The sequence below is a fragment of the Zalophus californianus genome, chromosome X (assembly GCF_009762305.2).
Source record: "Zalophus californianus isolate mZalCal1 chromosome X, mZalCal1.pri.v2, whole genome shotgun sequence".
NCBI classification, from domain to species: domain Eukaryota; kingdom Metazoa; phylum Chordata; class Mammalia; order Carnivora; family Otariidae; genus Zalophus; species Zalophus californianus.
In genome coordinates, this window is record NC_045612.1 from 72708742 (window position 1) to 72730189 (window position 21448).

Sequence of the window (21448 nt, forward strand, 5' to 3'; positions counted from 1 at the left end):
AGTAAGAGGACCATCACAACACTGGCATTAAGAATGCCAGTTGTAATTAAATTAGATGAAATTTCACAATTTAAAGGATATGCAATCTCATTCCCTGAGAACTTTAATTTACATAGGTTGACTGGAAGGCTCTCAAAAATGAAATTCTGACTATAAAACTGCAAAGAAGGAGAAAAACAGTAAGTATCAAATAAGATAGCTGTCAAAAGTTTTTTTTATAATCTTGGATTTTAAAAATGTATAACAATAGCAATGACATTTATTGAGTATTTACTGTGTCAGGAACTGTGCTACATGTTAATGTGTATTATCTCATTTAATCCTCAGAACAATCCTATAAAGTTGTTCCTATTAGTAGTAGTATTACTTTATAGATGAGGATATGAAAGCTCAGAGGTTAAATAACCAATCTCAAATCACACATCTAGAAAAAAATAGAGGTGAGATTCAAACACAAGGCTTGGTGCAGAGAGTACCTCTTCTGGCTACTCAAGTTGGCAAAACACTGAAAAAGCTAAAGTTGAGAATACCCTGAGTGTTAGAAAGAGATATATTCTGAGCATATGAAAAGGGGATTTCAAATTGCCATCAGAAATAAGAAATCTAATGTTAGGTGACACAGAGAAAGAAAGAAAAAAAACAAAATTCCTACTTATCTCCATGTATCCTCTGTTAAGAAACTTGGAAGACCAAGAAAGGGTACAACAAATATTAGTAGGAAAAAAAATGAAAACAGAGACACAAGAAGAGATTAAGAAGCAGTTGTCTTAGAATTTACATTCCAGGATACCGGAAAGACCTTGGGCTAAGATTTTCAAACTGCTGTCTAGACAGAATTGTGCATAATGAGAGAGGGACAGAATTCTGGAGAGAAGCAAATGTAGTCTGGATTTAAAAAAAAAAAAAGTCATGTTTGCAAGCTGGTGAATTTAATCTCAATTCTAAGCAAGTTGAATGGAACGCATCATTACAGAGAAAGACTTCTGGTACGAGTAGAATGGTATTTTTCCCTACTTCTGCTAGCTAAACATAAGTATAAAACCTGGAAATGGTACAAAAGACAACCAAAGGAGAACTCGGACGGGTGGTAAGAAGAAACCGAATGGTTTGGGGACACCAGAACTAGAGAACAGTACACCAGGATGTCTTGCATACCTTCACTCAAAAGAGAAAGACCCAAAGTTCCATATCCTCCACCCTAGCAAGAGATCAGTCCAGGTAGACTCATTCTTTCCCAGAATCAAACAGGAGTATGCCTGAAAATATCACCACTATACAGAATCAGTTGGGAGCTAAAGGGGTTCTGGACCCAATTCCAACATGTGGGAAGGGAGGTTGTTTTTATACCAACAATTCTCTAACACCAGGAGGGTGTCTAAGAATTTAACTTAATTCTGATACTATCTACCCAGAGATAGCATTAGATCCCACAGGTTAAGGGTTCAGTCTCACAAGACTGACCCTTCCCTCACTTCAGATGCCAATCGCAAGTTCAGGTTGTCACTTGTGCTTCTGACCAACTGGCTATAGGCCAGAGGTTCTAGTGATCCTCTCCTTGGGTTTGATTAATTTGCTAGAGCAGTTCACAGAACTCAGAGAAGTATTTTACTTACTAGATTACTGTTTTATTATAAAAGGATAAAACCCAGGAATAGCCAGATGGAACAGATGCATAGGGCAAGGTATGGGGAAAGGGTGAAGAGCTTCCATGTCCTCTCTGATCATGCTATTCTCTGCACATCTCTGTTCACCATCCTAAAAGCTCTATGAACCCTTTCCTTTTGGGTTTTTTTTTTTTTTTTTAGTTTTTCTATTTTTGTTTATTTGAGACAGAGAGAGAGAGAGAGAGAGCATGAGATGGGGGGAGGGACAGAGGGGGAGGGACAGAGGGAGAGGGAGAAGCAGACTCCCCACTGAGCAGGGAGCCCAATGCAGGGCTGATCACAGGACCCTAGGGTAATGGCCTGAGCTGAAGGCAGATGCTTAACTGACTGAGCCACCCAGGCACCCCTCCTTTTGGGTTTTTATGGAAGCTTCCTTACATAGGGATGATTGATTAAATCACTGTCCATAGGTAATTGACTCAACCCCTCCAGCCTTTCTCCCCTCCCTAGAAATCAAGGGGTGGGATTGAAAGTTCCAACCCTCTAATCATGGTTGTTTCCCCTGGCAACCAACTCCAACCAGCTTTCCAAAAGTTACCTCATTAACTTAAACCCAGTTGTGGTGGAAAGGGCCTTGTTACCCATTTCACCTTTATGGCTCTGCAGAAACTTCAGGAACTGAAGACAAGAAACTAAGTATTATGACAACAGATGCTCCCAATGATTGCTTTTGTCACTCACGAAATTCCAAGGGTTGGGGAGCTGTGAGCCAGGAACCATATATGAGAAATATATTTTAGTCATCTGGGTGACCAAATATGTATTTCTTATAAATCACAAAATTACAGGATCCTCACCAGAAATAAGTAGCCAGAAGAGGTACTCTCTGCACCAAGTCTGAGACTCTCTTTACCCACACAGAAATACTGAGGCTGGCAGGCAAAGCATACCAGAAAGACCCAGCTATAGCAGGTAGCCTGGTCTGGGAAGCCTCTTTGTCCCTACAGGCCCAAAACTGTGTACCCCTACCCAAAGACACTGGGAGGGAAGACAAAACCAGACATAGGGCTCAGGTCACAAGAAACATCCCAGTTCCAGGAAGCTTCTGTGTCTCATAGACCTAATACTCCCCTCCCCTTCCCAGAGACACTGGACCAGTGTGAGGGTAGGAGACATTGGTAGAGGAACCCACTGTGCCCATTCTTCACTCAGAGACATCCAATGATAGGCCTGGGGAAACCCCTTCTTTCCCATCAGGCATCACCAGCAGGGACCAGTAGAGAGCCCAGCAGCACCAGATAAACCAAACAAACCAAAATTATACCACAAAGTCTATGAAAACCAAACTACCACTGGAATCCACAAAAGTAGGCCAAGACTCTCATGCTAAACCTAAACAATGTGGCTGACTGCTGAAATAAAAGAATTAAATAGGACCCACAGTCTCCTAATATGATACACATTTATGCATAATACAGTAAAAAAAATCACTCATCCTACCAAGAAACAAGAAAATAACAATTTGAAGGAGAAAAGACAATTGAGGCCTACACTGGGCTGAATCAGATGTTGGAATTATTTGACAAGATTTTAAAGCAGCCATCAAAAAATGCCTCAAAAATCATATACAAATTTTATTGAAACAAATGAAAAAATAGAAAACCTCAACATAGAAACAGAAATTATAAGAAAAGACCCAAATGGAAACTATAGGGCTGAAAAATATAATGAGAGAGGAAAAAAAGACTTCTGGAGGGCTCAATAGAATAATGGAGATGATAAGGGACAGAATCAGTAAACCTGATGGCAGAACAGAATTTACCCAATCTGAACAACAAAGAAAACGCAGACTGGAAAATCATGAACAGGTCCTCAGGTACCTGTGGAAAATAACAAAAGATCCAAAATTTGTATCACTGAAGTCCCAGAAAGACAGGTGAAAGGATGTGGGGCTGAAAGAATATGTGAAGAAATAATGGTTGAAACTTCCAAAATTTGGTAAAATACACACATCCAGGAAACTAAGTGAACTCTAAACAGGATAAACTCAAGAAAAAAAAATCCATGCCAGGACGCATTGTAATTAAAACTTTGATAACTAAAGGCAGGAAAAAAATCTTGAAAGCAGAAAGAAAGAAATGACACAGTACCTATAGGGAAACATCAATCCAAAGACCAAGGGTTTCTATTCTGAAACCACAGAAGCCAGTATAAAGTGTCACAATATTTTTCAAGTTCTGAAAGAAAACAACTGTCATCCATGAATTCTATATCTGATGAAACTATCATTCAGGAGTGAAAGGGAAATAAACACATTTCCAGATGAAGAAAAACTAAAAGAATTTATTGCTAGCAGACCTACCCTTAAAGACTGTCCAAAAGAAGTTCTTCTTTCGTTCCAAAAGAAGTTCTTTCCTTCACAAAGAAAATGATAAAAGGAGGAACCTTGGAACATTAGGAAGGAAAAAGGAACAAATGGAAAGAGCAGAAATATAGGTTAATACAGTAGACTATCCTTGTTCTTGTGAGTTTTCTGGTAATTGAAACAAAAATTATAATACCATCTGACACTAGACAATGATATTTAACTATGTGGAAGGTAAAGAGACCTAAATGTAAATGAGGTTCCTAAGCTTCACTTGAAGTGGTAAAATGTTACCAGCAGACTTTTTTTTTTTTTTTTTTTTTTTTTTTTTAAAGATTTTCTTTATTCATGAGAGAGAGAGGGAGAGAGAGAGAGAGAGAAGCAGGCTCCCAAGGAGCAGGAGGCCCGATGCGGGACTCGATCCCAGGACCCTGGGATCATGACCTGAGCCGAAGGCAGATGCTTAACCATCTGAGCCACCCAGGCGCCCTACCAGCAGACTTTTAATCACATATGGATTATTGTAATACCCAGAGCAACCACTACAAAAATTATATAAAGAGAGGCACTCAAAGACACTATAAATAAATTAAGCTATAAGTGTTCAAGTAACCCATAAGAAGACAAGGAAAACAGAAGAATGAGAATTAGAGAAAATAGACAAGATGGATAATAAAATGGCTGACTTTCTCTACTGACTTAGTTCATAGCTCCATCCATGTGGAGTGCACTTTTAGTGATGAGCACTGGTGATATATGGAATTGTTGAATCACTATGTTGTACACCTGAAACTACTACAACATTGTCTGTTAACTGGAATTTAAATAAAAATGTAAATTAAAAAAAAATTTAAAATGGCAGACTTAGGCACCATTAATATATATATTACATTAGAGGAGGCACCATTAATATATATGTATTACCTTAGTGGCAAATGGTCTAAATATACTAATGAAAAAACAGAGACGTACACAGTGGTTAAAAATACATGACGCAAAGATACATTCTTTACAAGAAACTCACTTCAGATTCAATAACATAAGTTGAAAGTAAAATGGTTGAAAAAGATATACCATACAAATATTACTCTTTTTTAAAAAAAGCAAGAATGACTATATTAATATCAGATAAAGTAGATTTCAGAGCAAAATTACTACAAACAAACAGGGATATTACATAATAATAAAGGACCAATCCACCAGGAAGATGTAGCAATTCTAAATGTGTGTATAACAAACAAGAGAACTTCAAAATACATGAAAAAAATAGAAATGGAGAAATAGAAAAATCCAGGTTATAGTTAAGGACTTATACTTATACACCCCATCTTCAGAAAGTGATAGAACTACAAAAGTGAAAATTAACAAGGATATAGAAGATTGGAAAAATACAACCAGGAGAATCTAATTTCCGTATATAGAACTCTTCACTTAAAAGCAGAATATACATCTTTTTCAAATGCTCATGAAACAGACCATATCCTGACCCATAAAACAAACTTCTACAAGTTTAAAGGAATTAAAATCATACAGTATATTATCTAATAATGGAATGAAACTAGAAATCAATAATAGACAATGGGAAATTTTGATTTTCTTTGATATTTCTTCTTGGATTATATAGAAGTATGTTTTAGAATTTCCAGTTTTTTTCAACAGAAAAATTCAATTTGTAATTTAAAAGCTCCTGACAAAGAAAGCTTTGGGCTCAGCTGGATTTGCTTGAGAATTCTGCCAAACATTTAAAGAAGAATTTCACTTAAAAGTAAAAGAGCAGGTAACACTACCCAACTCATTTCATGAGGCCAATATTATCTTGATACCAAAATTGGACAAAAGACAATAAAAAAAGAAAATTTGCCAATATTATGAACTTAGATGTAAAACTCATCAAAATATCAACAAATTGAATCCAATAATATATAAAAAGAATTATACACCATGACCAAGTGGGGTTTATTCCAACTATCCAAGGCTGATCCAGTGTTCAAAAATCAATCAACACAATCAACCGTAATCAACATACTGAGGAAGAAAATCATATGATCATATCAATTGATGGAGAAAAGGTATTTGATAAAATTCAACACTCATTCATGAAAAAAGAAAACCTTCTTAGCAATTTGGAATAGAAGGGATTTACCTCAATTTGATAAAAATACCTACTGAAATCCTACAGCTAACATCAAACTTAATGATGAAAGACTGAATAAGATTAAAACAAGGCAAGGATAGCTGCTCTTAATACTGTTATTTAACATAGTACTGGAAGGTGAAAAAAAGTGTATAGAAGAAAACTATATGTGCTGATACCATGTGTATTTAGAAAGTCCCAATGAAAGTACAGAAATACTCCTAAAACCAATAAGTGAGTTCACCAAGGTCACAGTATAAAAGATCAACACACAAATATTCAATTGCTTTTCTATATACTAACAATGAACATGCAGAAACCGAAATTAAAAACACAATACCACCCATGACTTATTTTATAACTGGAAGTTCATACCTCTTAATCCCCTTTACCTATTCCACCTATCTCCCCAATCCCCTCGCCTCTGCAGAGATGAAAAGTATAGCATAAGGAATATAGTCAATAATACTGTAATAACATTTTACGGTGACAGATGGTGACAACACATTGTGGTAAGCCTTGAGTAATGTACAGAACTGTCAAATCAATAATATTGTATACCTGAAACCAATAAAACATTCTATGTCAACTATACTTAAATAATAAACACAATACCACTTACAATTGCTCTAAAGAAAATGGAAGATATATACTAGATATATACTTAAAGCATGTACAAGATGAAAATTACAAAATGTTGATTACAGAAATCAAAAACCTAAATAGATGGAGAGATATACTGTGTTTATGAATTAGAAGATGATATAGTAAAGATGTCAATTCTCCCCATACTGATCCACAGGTTTATTATAATTCCTATCAAAATCCCAGAAGGGATTTTTGTAGACAGGCAAACTTACCCAAAAATTATTTGAAAAGGCAAAGGCCCTAGAATAGCTAGAACAACCTTGGAAAAGAACAAAAAAAGTGGGATGAATTATTCCACCATATATTAAGGCTTACTGTATAGCTCTTGTAATCAACAATGTGGTATTGTTGGAGAAGTAAACACATAGATCTATGTAGCAGAATAGAGAAACCAGATTTTTGACAAAGGTTCAAAATCAATTCAATGGAGAAAGCATAGTCTTTTCAACAAGTGGTGCTGGAACAATGAATATCCATAGGCAAAGAAACTAACCTTGACCTAATCTTCATTCCTTATATAAAAATTAACTCAAAATAAATCATAGACTTAAGTATAAAAGTAAAATTATAAAAAGTTTAGGAAAAAACATATGATTAAAATCTTTGGGGGCGCCTGGGTGGCTCAGCGACTGCCTTCGGCTCAGGTCATGATCCTGGAGTCCCAGGATCGAGTCCTGCATCGGGCTCCCTGCTCGGTGAGGAGCCTGCTTCTCCCTCTGACCCTCTCCCGTCTCATGTACTCTCTCTCTCTCATTCTCGCTCTCTCAAATAAATAAATCTTTAAAAAAAAATAAAATCTTTGGGACTTAGGGTTAGGCAAAGAGTTCTTAGACATGACACCAAAAGCATGATCCATAAAAGGAAAAACTGATAAAATGAATCTCACTAAAATTAAAAACTTTTGCTCTGTGAAAGCCTATGTAAACAGATAAAAAGACAAGGTTACAGACTGGGAGAAAATATTTGCAAACCACATATTTGACAAAGGACATATTTAGACTATATGAAGAATTCTTAAAATTCAACAATAAAAAAACAATCCTCCTAGATAATGAAAAAAGACATGACATGACACTTAAAAGACACTTAACCAAAGACGATGTAAAGATGACAGAGAAGTACATTAAAAAGATGTTCAATATAATTAGCCATCAGGGAAATGAAAATTAAAACCACAATAAGATTATCATTATATACCTCTGCAAATAGTGAAACAAAAAATAGTGATAACACCAAATGCTGGCAAGTATGTGGATAAACAGGACAACTTACACATTGTTGATGGGAATGTAAAATGGTTCAACCACTCTAGAAAACAGTTTGGCAGTTTCTTAAAAAAAAAAAAAAAGTAACTAAACGTACAACTACCAGAGCACCTAGCAACTATACTTCTGTATCTCAGGAAAATGTCATATAAAAACCTGTTCATGAATGTTCATTGCAGCCTTATTTGTAATTGCCAAAAACTGGAATCAGCTTTGATCGCCTTCAAAAGGTAAACAGTTACACAAACTATGGTACAACCATTATCATGGAATACTAGCCAGAGACAGATACAGGTTTTGTTGGACTTGGAAGTATATACAAATTATAAGATCTTCTTTAAGAAAATAATACAAAATTATAACTACAAAGTTAGCTATAGGGCCTTGGAAGGGGACCTGCAAGTGAGGGGCCTTAGAACTTAAGCTTTATTAGCTTCATCATAAATCTACCTCTAATCACTGTTGTAGTGCCAGTTCCTAGCACAGCTCCTCATGCACAGTGGGTGTTCAATAAAAATTTACTGAATGAACAATATTGTAGTAGCTTAAAAAAGGCCCATATCACCTGAAGCTATAATGACATATATCCAGATGAAGAACGTGATCATCAGGCCTGGTCAGATCACATCTAAAATATTTTTCCTATAAAACATTTTTATAGGAAAATAGAATATTTTCCAAAAAAAAAAAAAAAAAACCCAAAAGCCTTCTCTGACCCCAAAAAGCCTTGGTTGGAAGTCATGTGCTGTGTCCTTTTTGTTTTGTAGCCTTATCACCTTATTTGGTACTGCTCATTTCCTTGTCTATATTTCACAATAGATTTTAAGATCCAGGAAGTTAGGGCCTATGTCTGTCTCTTTCAGTTACATTCCTAAATGTTGGCACAGTGGCATTCAGTATTTGTTTAATGAAGGATAGACCAGAGAACACCCAAACAAAAGTAGCCTAGAAGGGATTTAATACCATGTTTGTCTCATTCAAATATTTGTTATATATCACACACATTCAAATATAAGATATGGTCCATGCCCTCATGGAGCTCACCACTCAGAGGATGTGTGAAAATACAGCTTTAAAATTATGACAATACACTGTGGGAAGTGCAACAAAGGAACAGTTGGAAGATTTTTAGCCTAGAGCAGATGGGAGATAATTGGGGGGTACATGGTGATTTCTGTTTTCTATCTGAATGGCTATCAAGTGGAAGAGAGTTTGTGAGTTTGTAGAGTGGAGGCACAGGGTAGCTGACTGCAGTATTAATTAAATAAGGAAGACTTTTAATAACAATTCGATTAGCCTGCAAATAACATAGGCTATTTCTGGTGAGGGCACAGTCTTCATTGCTGACACATTTCAAGCTGAGGATGACCACTTGGTAGAGATGTTGTAGAGGTGATTTACAGAGGAGATGAGGACTTACGCTGGATGATCTTTATGTCCATTCTAACACGGAGATTCTGATACTTTTGGTCTCTGTTTTAGATAAAGGAGGGGGAAAAAATCAATCTTTTCCAATAAGTCCTATAATAAATATCTCTGTCCAGCTCTGTCTTAAGTAAAAGAACAGAAATTATGTCTCTCCATGTAGTACATGTTAGACTTTAATCTCATACCCCAAATTCCTTGTTTTGTGATAGTTCAAAATATTGTTATTTACTACAACATATACAAGATGAAGTGTACAGGTTCTTTTGAAGTCATATCTGCCTCACAGTAGAGCTAATGACAAACCTCCCACTTTTTCTGGATGTGAGTAGGAAGAGGTTCTTCTGTTCCCCATTGGAATCTGTCATATTTGAGATAGCATTTACATTCTCAGATGTCTTCAGAAAACCTATACATTCTCTCCTCCCTTGTTCCCACCCTGATTATGGAATAGTAAACCTGAGGCTGATTTATTACTTTAAAACCAGTTATTGTTTTCCCAAAACAGATTTAACAAATTTGTTCCACCTGCTCAATTATGCTCCTGATACTTTCTTGTGGTTTCATTGAAGTTTTAAATCCAAGCCTCAAAGACCATATTCCACACATAAACTCTGAAACATTGCTCCATTTAAGTGCTGCTCAAAAGAGTAAAGGCTGTGTGTGTATCACAAAAATGAGAGCAAGAGAAAAGGTAAATGTGTTTGTTACATTTTCTGGTAAGCAAATTGACTAAAGTCAACCCCCTTCTAATCACAGGTATTAGGGCAATGAGTAAGGGGCAATGGGGGAGGGGGAGAAGGTGACAGGTTTGACAATCACTACTCTTTTCTCTATTAAACCATCCTGGGTAATAAACAACAGCTTTTCCACACATGCCAAAATCAATCAGGTCTCTAGAAGGTTGGAGTAGGTTAATGAAGTGTGGGCCAAATGACTTAATGTACTGGAAAACACTTTATAAATTAAGTGCTAAACATATTATCAACAATAATTACATATTATAATTAATTATTATTACTATTCCACCTAGTTCTTCCCAGTCAAACTTAATTCTATGTCACCCAGCTCTCTCACATAGTATCTCTGGTCATACCTCCTACTTTATTATACCTTTTCATTTTCCCACTGCAAATAAACTTCATGAAGACACAACCAGCAACAATTGATGTTTATTAAATGCGTAACACAATTACACTGAGACACACACTTCCTTATCTGATCTTTACAGCAATCCTCTGTAGTAGATGCTATAAAATTCATTTACATAAGTGGAAACTGAATGTAAACAAAATTAAGTAATTCGGCTAAGTTCATACAGCTAAGTGGCAAAGCCAGGCTGTTTGGTTCCAAAGCACTTGCTTTCCTTGGATTTCTCCATACTCAGATCACTCAAGAAATATTACTAATTAACTATTAGAGATAAAAAGAACTATGACTTGAGTGTTCTCTCACATTGGTGATTCACATCTCACTGCCCCATCTCTTCTAATGTTGCTCCTCTCCAACACTGTTACCATGCTTAATCAAGTTGATTTTCAGTTATCACTAAGAGTAATGTCACTTAGCCCTCTCCCTCAGACTTCTTAAAATAGTCATTGATGCTTTTCTGCTTAAAATTTAAATCATACACATTTTTCGTTCCTTGTGTGCTTCCTAACTTGGTTCTTTTCTTATGTCAAGTATATTTATTTTGTTCTTCTTTTCCTTTTTTTCTACTTGTTTCTTGTTCATGCTGTTCCATACGCCTAAATAAATTCCTGCTGTTCTTTTTAAGATGAGACAGGAGTGCTTGGGTGGCTCAGTTGGTTAAGCGGCTAATTCTTGATTTTGGCTCAGGTCATGATCTCAGGGTGCTAAGATCGAGCCCCAACTTGGGCTCCTCACTCAGGAAGGAGTCTGCTTGAGGATTCTCTCTCCCTCTGCCCTTTCCCCCACTCTCTCTCTCCCTCTCTCTAAAATAAATAAATCTTTAAAAAAAAAAGATGAGACCAAAATCGTGATTTAAAGACAGCAACTAAAATGATTACAAGAAATATTTAAGTGTATTGAATATATAAGCACTAAACCAGAAACTATGAAGGTCAAAAAAGATGAAAACTCAATGCACTCCTTTCCTGAAGATGACTGTAATTTAGTAGGAGATATAAAACAGATATACATGTAACCACAATTTATACAATCTACATGTTGAGCTCCTAGGAGTAGTTTAAAGCAGTAGAAAAGTTAAGTGGAAAGACAGAGGAATTTCTGTATGGGGTGAATGGGAAGCTAAGGAGCATTCTAAGTATTCTTATCCTCATTTTATAAATAAGGAAACTGAGGTACAGGAAGTATAGTCTTGGGAGCTAAGGTTTTTCAAAGGCAAAAATCCTTAAATATTTGCAAATGACCACTCTATATACAATGAGTAAACATTTATGTGTTAAAACATTAATGTAACAAAATAATTTAAAAAATTTTTTTATTCACTTGTTTGAGGGAGAGAGCACAACAGCACAAACGGGGAGAGGGGCAGAAGGAGAGGGAGAAAAAGAATCCCAAGCAGACTCGGTGCTGAACACAGAGCCCAACGTGGGGCTCAATCGCAGGACCCTGAGATCATGACCTGAGCAGAAATCAAGAGTCAGACACTTAACCGACTGAGCCACCCAGGTGCCCTGTAACAAAATAATTTTGATATCATCTAAAGTGGGGTAAAATGAGGTTCAATCCTTAGTGCTTCCCTCCTGTTCTTCAAGATTTCTTCTTTAAAAATCCATCCTGAATAATCCAAGGACTAGTAAAGGTGTAATCAAAACTGATCCCGTCTGTGTTCTACAATTTCTTTTTCTTTTAATGATATTGTCCAGGTAAGAATTAGCTTCACAATTACATTTGAAGTCAAATGGTCTATAAGCTAGTCCATCTAGATGAGATCTGAAGGCAAATGTGGAAAATGTTGGTACATATAAATTAATCAAGTGTATGTATGTAGGTATAAAAATATCTAATACACAATTACAAATGCCATTTCATTTTTCCAGTAAATCAGTCTGTTGACAAATAGATTACTGATGAAACTAGCATGCAGATATTCAGAGCTGAAAAAAATAAGTCCTGAATTAGAGGTTCAGAACTATGATTTCAGAAATGTCTCTTGCCTCAGAAATGTCTCCTTTGATCTGGTCACAATTCATAAAATAGCTGCTGAAAAGTCTACAGTAATCTTAGTCTACACTAATAGAAATTTAATGACTGAAATAAAGGGAGGCATAATTCCACTGTACTCTGGACTGAACAAATAATCTCTAAAGTATGAGGTTCAGTTTTGTGTGCTCCATTTTAAAGGAGGAAAAAAACAACTGAGGGTAGGTTCCAAGTAGGGTTTCTAGAATAATACAAATCCTGCAAGTCATTCATACAAAGAAGGAATGAAAAAAACTGGGGATGTATGGCATAAAGGTAAAATTAAGAGAAATCATAAAAGCTATCTCAAACACTAAAAGTACTGATCTGAAGAACATAGAACAGAGTTACTCTGTCAGGCTCCAGGGGACAAAATTTCTGGAAGTCCTGTGAGATCTTGTCCACCTGCCTTCATTAGGTTGAAATTTCTCATCTGTAAAATGAAGAGAATGAGTAAGACAACCTCCCAGTCCCTCCTACTCTAACAGTCCATGATTTCATTTTTACAAAGAATCAGATTTTAGCTCAACATTTTTCCCACTAGCCAATAAATTTGTCAAATAATGGAGAAAGAGCTGCCTCAGGAGAATAGTAAACTGACCATCCTTGAAGATATTCAAGCAGAATACAGAATAATCTTGCAGGAATACTTTAGAGGGGATACTTGCAGTACAGGAGAGTCACTATATAATGTATTGAGGAATGCAGCTCTAGAATCAGACTTTGAAACCTGGATCTTGATTCTTAACTATGTGAAATGTAAACCTAGGCAAGTTAACCTCTGATTGTATTTCCTCATTTATAAAAATTCAGATAGCAATAGGATACTTCTGCAGGTTATTGTGAGAATTAAATGAAATGATGCAGGTAAGTATCACTGTGCCTGGCATACAATAAAAACTCAATATATGTCTGATATCATTATTGAATGGGACCAAATAATCTTTAAAGTATCTTCTAATTATAAGAACTTTGGGGTACATAAACATACTCTGGTAATAAGCACCAAAGTAGATTTAAGTCTCCTGCCTTTTTTAATGCAAGAATCTCTTCATCTACTGAGATTCATTTCCTGCTACCACAAAAATGTTCCAGCCAACAGGATCTACTTTTACTGGTAAGATACCATGTGGCCTGGATGAGCTGGGGGCCTGATCCATCCCAGATAAGTAAGTAGCACTAGCTGGGACACAGCAGGATTATAAAAGCTGGTGGCAGTATATAAATTAGCATAGCCATGGGTTGGACAGAAACCAAAATAAAAGACCATCAATGGCAGAGTTAGTTGCAATAACAGGACAGGGTAAACAAGTATGGTTTGTTACTGGTAGTAAATTAGCTTGCACAAATCTATAAAAAATTTAAATGAGATTTAAGATCAAATAGTCTAAAATCCAAAATTTTAAATGTAGTCAGAGAAAGCTTTAATAATGAGCCTGTTACCACACCCGGGTGGGACATAGGAGAGAAGTTACTTTAACAAAGATTCCTACAATTAACTGGGTACTATGTTAAGTACTTTACACACATCTTATTAAAATTTCACAACCACCCTGTTATCACCACCTGCACTTTATACATTTGAAAACTGAAGCTCAGAGAAGTTGAATACTTTACCTAAGATCACATTGCTAGTAAAGTACATGAGTTGTCTAAAAGGGAGGTCTCTTAGGAATGAATTCTTACCCATTTAGGAGTCTTCACCAACTATATCCCACAGGAAAAAAAAAATGTCTTATGGAGTTGGGGATCTATTGAGATGAGTAGTTGCTCCTGGGAACTCTACTGATAAAGGCCCTGAGGGGTTGGAGTGCTTTCCTAGCATCAGTCTTAGAATCATGATCGTTTTGTGATCCACTTGTGTCAGGGTGGGCCACAGAGATCCTATCATAATTTAACCATAACCCTACTCTGCAATTCAATTTTTCCAGCTATGCGAGTCATCCATAGGGTAAAGCCAGTGATAGGACTCGTGAGATACATATTACCACAGCTAGCCAGACACATGTGAAGTGAGGCATTATCAAATCTTCCTCATTTCAGAAGAATGTAAAATATCTGAGCCAAACACTGAGTTCATACTTGTGACAGTAACATTTAAGTCTTATTTCTAAAGAGGAGTTATTACTCATTGACTCCAAGTTTATAAGAAAAATGTTGTTTCCCCAAATTATTACCAAGTAATGAGAGTATGAACCAATGGGGAGATTAGGCCAAAGGATACTCAGGAAAGACAGAATGCAAATTCTACTAACAGGATGTAGAAATTTTTAATAAAAAGTAAAATTGAATCAGAGGTACCTTTCTCCCCACCAGCCCACTGCAGAGCTCCCTCTCTTTACTTAAATTGTATACCACAATTTGAAAGCAGTTTTGATAACTTTTATAACAGTACTAAATTATCAGAAAGTTCATTAAAAGGTCATAATTGTCTCTCAAAAATGTCAAAGTTATCTTAGAGATGGTGCTTGCCCTCAAGAAGAGAGAAATTATCTCTATGGATATTTGATAAGACAATGAAATTACCACTGAAATGAGAAAAAGATGAAAATAATACAGATTATAATAATTTATTATATAGGATCTCAGCTGTGCTTTTAGAATCATCTAGATTAATATTAAACTATCATTGTTTCACCTGATTACATTCAGAAATTGATGTGTCCCTAAGTCTTAGTGAAAATGAACATCAACTTCGTTTTATGACAGGCAGAAAATGCAGAAAAATATATTTTTAGATTTTAGAAGAAAAAGTAATTTCTAATGTTTATTTCATTAAATTAGACTGGCAACCAAAGAATAATACAGTTAAAATGGGGTCAGCATAATGATATAGAAAAAAAGGGTATGAGCAATTATTGAAAGTCTACCATGAATAGGTAATGTGCTCGAGATTTTACATGTTATTTCATCTAATCTTAGAATCATATCTGTGAGGCAAGCCTCATTGCCCCATTTTATAAATGAAGCAACTTAGGCTCCAAGATGTTAAGAAACAGTCAAGAACACACTGCCAGTGAGACCACTATACAGTGGTTACTTAGCTGCCTTCTAATTTTTAATTTGCTGCTTCCTTTCTCAAAAGGCTATTTGTATTCTTTGAAAAGATCAACAAAACTGACAAACACTAGGCTGATGAAGCAAAAAATAAAGAAGGATCAAATTACTAAAATTGGGAATGAGAATGGGGACCTTACTAGTGACTGTACAGATATAAAAATACTATGAACACCTGTATGTATACAAATTAGACAACTTAGCTGAAATGGCCAAATCCCTAGAAAGACAAAAACATCCAAAAGTGGTTGAAGAAGAAATTGAAAATCTGAATAAAAACATATAAAAACATGTTGATGAAATCCAACACCCTTTTGTGACAAAAACACTCAACAAATTAGTAATGGAAGAGAACTTCCTCAACTGGATAAAGGGTACCTAGGAAAAGACCCAGAGTTAATGTAATACTAAAGAATGAAAAGACTGAAACAAGTCAAGGTTGTCTGCTCTCACCACTTCTATTCAATATTGTAGTAGAGGCTCTATCTATGAAATTAGGCAATAAAAGAAATAAAAGGCATCCAGACAGAAAAAGAAGTAAAACTATCTCTGCCTACAGATGACATAATAGTATATAAAGAAAATGCTAAGGAATCCACAAAAACTACTAGAACTAATAAATGAGTTTGGCAAGTTGGGGAGCCTGGGTGGCGTAGTCAGTTAAGCATCTGACTCTTGGTTTTGGCTCGGCAGGGACTGAGCCCTGCATCAGGCTCCATGCTCAGCACGGAGTCTGCTTGAGAATGTCTCCCTTTGCCCTTCCCACTCATGCTGTCTTTTAATAAATAATCTTCAAAAAAAATGAATTTGGCAAGTTTACAAGATATGAGATGAATATAAAAAATTAAAATTAGTTGCCTGTCTATACTTCTAATGAACAATTGGAAATTAAATTTAAAAAATCATTCCATTTACAATAGCATCAAAACCAAATTATAAATAATTAAAAAATGGGCAAATGACCTAAATACATCCTTTCAAAGAAGATATACAAATGGCCAACAGATACATGGAAAGGTGCTCAATATCATTAATCATCAGGGAAATGCAAATCAAAACCACAATGAGGTGTTACCTCATACCCATTAGAATGACTATTATCAAAAAGATAACAGGTAACAGGAGCTGGTGAGGATGTAGAGAAAAAGGAAGCCCTTGTGCACTCTTGTTGGGAATGTAAGTTACTACAGCCACTGTTAAAAACAATATAGAAATTCCTCAAGAAATTAAAAATAGAACTACCATGTGAGGAAGAACAAATATTGTTAAAATGTCTATACTACACAAAGCAATCTACACATTCAATGCAATCCCCACCAAAATACCAACGGCATTTTTTTTAATTTTAATTTTTTTTATTTCTTTAAAGATTTATTTAATTGAGAGATAAATAGTGTGAGCAGTGGGGAGGGGCAGAGGGAGAATCCTCAAGCAGATTCCACACCAACCAATGCAGGGCTCGATCCCAGGACCCTGAGATCATGACCTGAGCCATGTCTCACGGAGACACCCAAGAACCCCCAAAACCACTTTTTAAAGCACTGTCAGAAACAATCCTAAAATTTGTATAGAACCACAAAAGACCTCGAATAGCCAAAGCAATCTTGAAAAAGAAAAGCAAAGCTGACGGCTTCACAATTCTTCACAATTCCTTCACAATACTACACAAAGCTGTAGTAATCAAAGTGGTACGGTACTGGCACAAAAATAGACATATAGATCAGAACAGAAAACCCAGAAATAAACCCACAATTAATTGTTCAATTAATCTTTGACAAAGCAGGAAAGAATATCCAGTGGGAAAAAGACAGCCTCTTTAACAAATGGTGTTGGGAAAACTGGACAACATGCAAAAGAATGAAACTGAACCTCTTTCTTCTATCATACAAAAAATAAATTCAAAATGGATTAAAGACCTAAATGTGAGACCTGAAACCATAAAAATCCTAGAAGGGTAACTTTTCTGATATTGGCTGTAGCAACTTTTTTTCTAGATATGTCTCCTGAGGCAAGGGAAACAAAAGCAAAAATAAATTATTACATCAAAATAAAGAGCTTCTGCACAGCAAAGGAAACAATCAACAAAACTAAAAGGCAAGCTACTGAATGGGAGAAACTATTTGCAAATGACATATCCGATAAAAGGTTAGTATCCAAAATCTATAAAGAACTTCTACAACTCAATACCCCCAAAATACAAATAATCCAATTAAAAAATGGGCAGAAGACACGAACAGAGATTTTTCCAGAGTAGACAACCAAATGACCAAGAGACACATGAAAAGATATTCATCATCACTTATCATCAGGGAAATGCAAATCAAACCTACAATGAGGTATCACTTCACACCTGTCAGAATGGCTACAATCAACAACACAAGAAACACCAGGTGTTGGCAAGGATGTGGAGAAAGGGGAACCCTCTTGCAGTGCTGGTGGGAATGCAAACTGGTGCAGCCACTCTGGAAAACAGAATGGAGGTTCCTCAAAAAGTTAAAAATGGAACTACCCTAAATCCAGCAATTGCACTACTGGTTCTTTTCCCAAAGAATACAAAAATACAAATTCAAAGGGATACACGCAACCCTATGTTTACAGCAGCATTATTTACAATAGCCAAGATATGGAAGCAGCCCATGTGTCCACTGACTGCTGACTGGATAAAGAAGATGTGGTACATATATACAATAGAATACTACTCAGCCATCAAAAAAATGAAATCTTGCCATTTGCAACATGGATGGAGCTAAAGAGGATGCCAAGTGAAATCAGTCAAAGGCAAATAGCATATGATTTCACTGATATGTGGAATTTAAGAAACAAAACAAATGAGCAAAGGGAAAAAAGAGAGAGAAAGATCAAGAAACAGAAACTCTTAACTATAGAGAACAAATTGATGGTTACCAGAGGGGAGGTGGGTGGGGGGATGGGTGAAATAGGTGATGGGGATTAAGGAGGGCACTTGTGATGAGCACTAGGGTATGGAATTGTTGAATCACTATCATACACCTGAAAGTAATATAACACTGTATGTTAACTAGCTGGCATTAAGAAGTAAAAAAAAAAAAAAAAAAGGAAGGACCATGTGATTCAGCAATCCCACTCTGAGTATATATTTAGAGGAAATTAACTCACCATCTCGAAGAGATGTGCAACCCCCACATTCACAGCAGCATCATTTACAATAGCCAAGACATAAAAACAACATGAATGTCCTTCAATGGATGAATGGTTTAAAGAAGATGTGATATGTGGGTATGTGTATTATATAGAATATAGAATATTCTATACATATAATAGAATGCTATTCAGTCATGAAAAAGGGAAATCCTGCCATTAGTGACAACATGGATGAACCTGAAGGGCATTATGCTAAGTGAAATAAGTCAGACAGAGAAAGATAAATACTGTATGATCTCACTTATATGTGGAATCTAAAAAAACCCTTATCTTACAGAAAAAGAAAGTAGATCAGTGGTGGCCAGGGCAAGGGGAGTGGGGGAGGGGTCGGGAATACAAACTTGCAGTTATAAGATGAATAAGTTCTGGAGATTGAATGCAGGATGGTGACTATAGTTAACAATACTGTATTGTATACTTGAAAGTTGCTAAGAGAGTCGATCTTTTTTTAAAAAAGATTTTATTTATTTATTTGACAGAGAGATAGAGAGCACAAATAGGCAGAGAGGCAGGGAGAGGGAGAAGCAGGCTCTCCGTCGAGCAGGGAGCCCGAATGCGGGGCTCAATCCCAGGACCCCGGTTCATGACCCAAGCCGAAGGCAGCCGCTTAACCTACTGAGCCACCCAGGCACCCCAAGAGAGTAAATCTTTTAAGTTCTCACCACATACACCAAAAAAATGGTAACTATGTAAGGTGATATATGTGTTGACTAACCTTACTATGGTAATTATTTTGAAATAGATATATGTATATAAAATCATCAATTGGACACCTAAAATTTACATAATTTTATATGTCAATTATATTGTAATGAAGCTGGAAATAAAATAACTTAGAAATAAATTTGACAAAGGAAGGGTAAAACTTATACCAAAAACTACAAAATACTGTTGAAAGAAAGTAAAGAAGATCTAAATAAATGGAAAGACATTTCATGTTCAAGACTGGAAGACTTAATATTGTTAAGATGGTAATAGTTCCCAAATTGATCTATAGATTCAACATAATCCCTATCAAAATCCCAGTCAGAATCTTCATAGAAATTGACAGGCTGATCTTAAAATTCATATGGAAATCCAAGAGGCACAGCAATTTTAAAAAATAACAAAGTTAGAGAACTCACACTTCCTGGTTTAAAAACCGACTACAAAGCTAGAAATTAATCAATACAGTGTGGTACTGGCATAAGGATAGACATATTTATCAATGGGACTGGCCTAAGGATAGACAACAGATTACTGGAGTAGAGTTGAGAGTCCAGGAATAAGCCCTCACATTTACAATCAATTGATTTTTCACAAACCTGCCAAGAAAATTCAAATCAATGAGGGAAAATAAGAGTCTTTAACAATGGTGCAGGGACAAGCATATACCCATATGCAAATGAATGAAATTGGATCCCTTCTTCATACTATACAAGAATATTAACTGAAAATGGATCACAGACTTCAATGTAAGAGCTAAAACTATAAAACCCTTAGAAAACACTGGAGTAAAAATCCTTGTGAACTTGGGTTAGGCAATGGTTTCTTAGAAATGACACCTAAAGCACAAGCAACAAAAGAAAAAAATTAATAAATTGGACATTATCAAAATTGAAACCTCTTGTGCTACAAAGGACACCATCAAGAAAGTGAAAGAAACAACCCACAGAATCGGAGACAGTATTTCTAAGTCACATATATATGATAAGGGACTCGTACCGACTATATAAAGAACTCTTACAACTCAACAGTAAAAAAATGAATGCTCAACTTAAAAATAGGCAAAGGATTAGCACAGACATTTCTCCAAAGGAGATATACAATTAGCCAATAAGCACATAAAAAGATGGTTAATATCATTGGCCTTTAGGGAAATGGAAATCAAAATCACAAATGAAATACCACTTCAGATTCATTGGGATGGACATAATAAAAAAGACAGATAAGTGTTGGTGAAAATGTGGGGGGAAAAATTGGAACACTTATATGTTCCTTGTGGGAATGTAAAATGCTGCAGTCACATTGGAAAACAGTCTAGCAGCTCCTCAAAAAGTTAAACATAGAGGTAGCATGTGACCCAGAAATTACACTCCTAGGTATATACTCAAAAGAACTGAAAACAAATGTCCACACAAAAACATGTACACAAATGTTCATAGCAGCATTATTTATAATAGCCCAAAATGGAAACAACTCAAAAACATCCACCCACTCATGAATGGATAAACAAAATATAGAATCCATGGAATAGAATATTCTTTCACCACAAAAATAAAATACTGATTCATGCTACAACATGGATGAACTTTGAAAATATTATGCTAAGTGAGAAAGACACTACAAAACCACGCATTATATGATTTCCATTTATATGAAATGTCCAGAATAGTCTGATCTATAGAGACAGAAAGTACACTAATGGTTTTGGGGGGTTGGAGGAGGGGAAGATTAGAGGGAAATGGGGAGTGATTAGTTACAGATTTGGGACTTTTTTGTGACTCTAAAATTGATTTTGATGATGATTGCAGAATTCTGTGAATATAGTAAAAACCAATATACACTTTAAATGGGTGAAGTGTAGGGTATGTGAATTATTTCTTAAGAAAACTGTTGCTGA

At 35.8% G+C, this 21448-nt stretch overlaps 1 protein-coding gene across 3 annotated transcripts in view; it reads right to left on the minus strand.

Annotated features, from left to right (window-relative positions):
- EDA (ectodysplasin A) overlaps positions 1–21448 on the minus strand; it is a 413327-nt gene that overhangs the window by 323721 nt on the left and 68158 nt on the right. The window contains exon 2 of one of the 3 annotated variants that reach the window (XM_027608184.1): positions 12938–13042. The exons of the other annotated variants lie outside the window; for them this stretch is intronic. Coding sequence (XP_027463985.1) covers positions 12965–13042 — 78 coding nt within the window. The 3' untranslated portion in view covers positions 12938–12964. Of the gene's footprint in view, positions 1–12937; positions 13043–21448 lie in introns of those variants that run through there. 3 annotated transcript variants of the gene reach the window in all.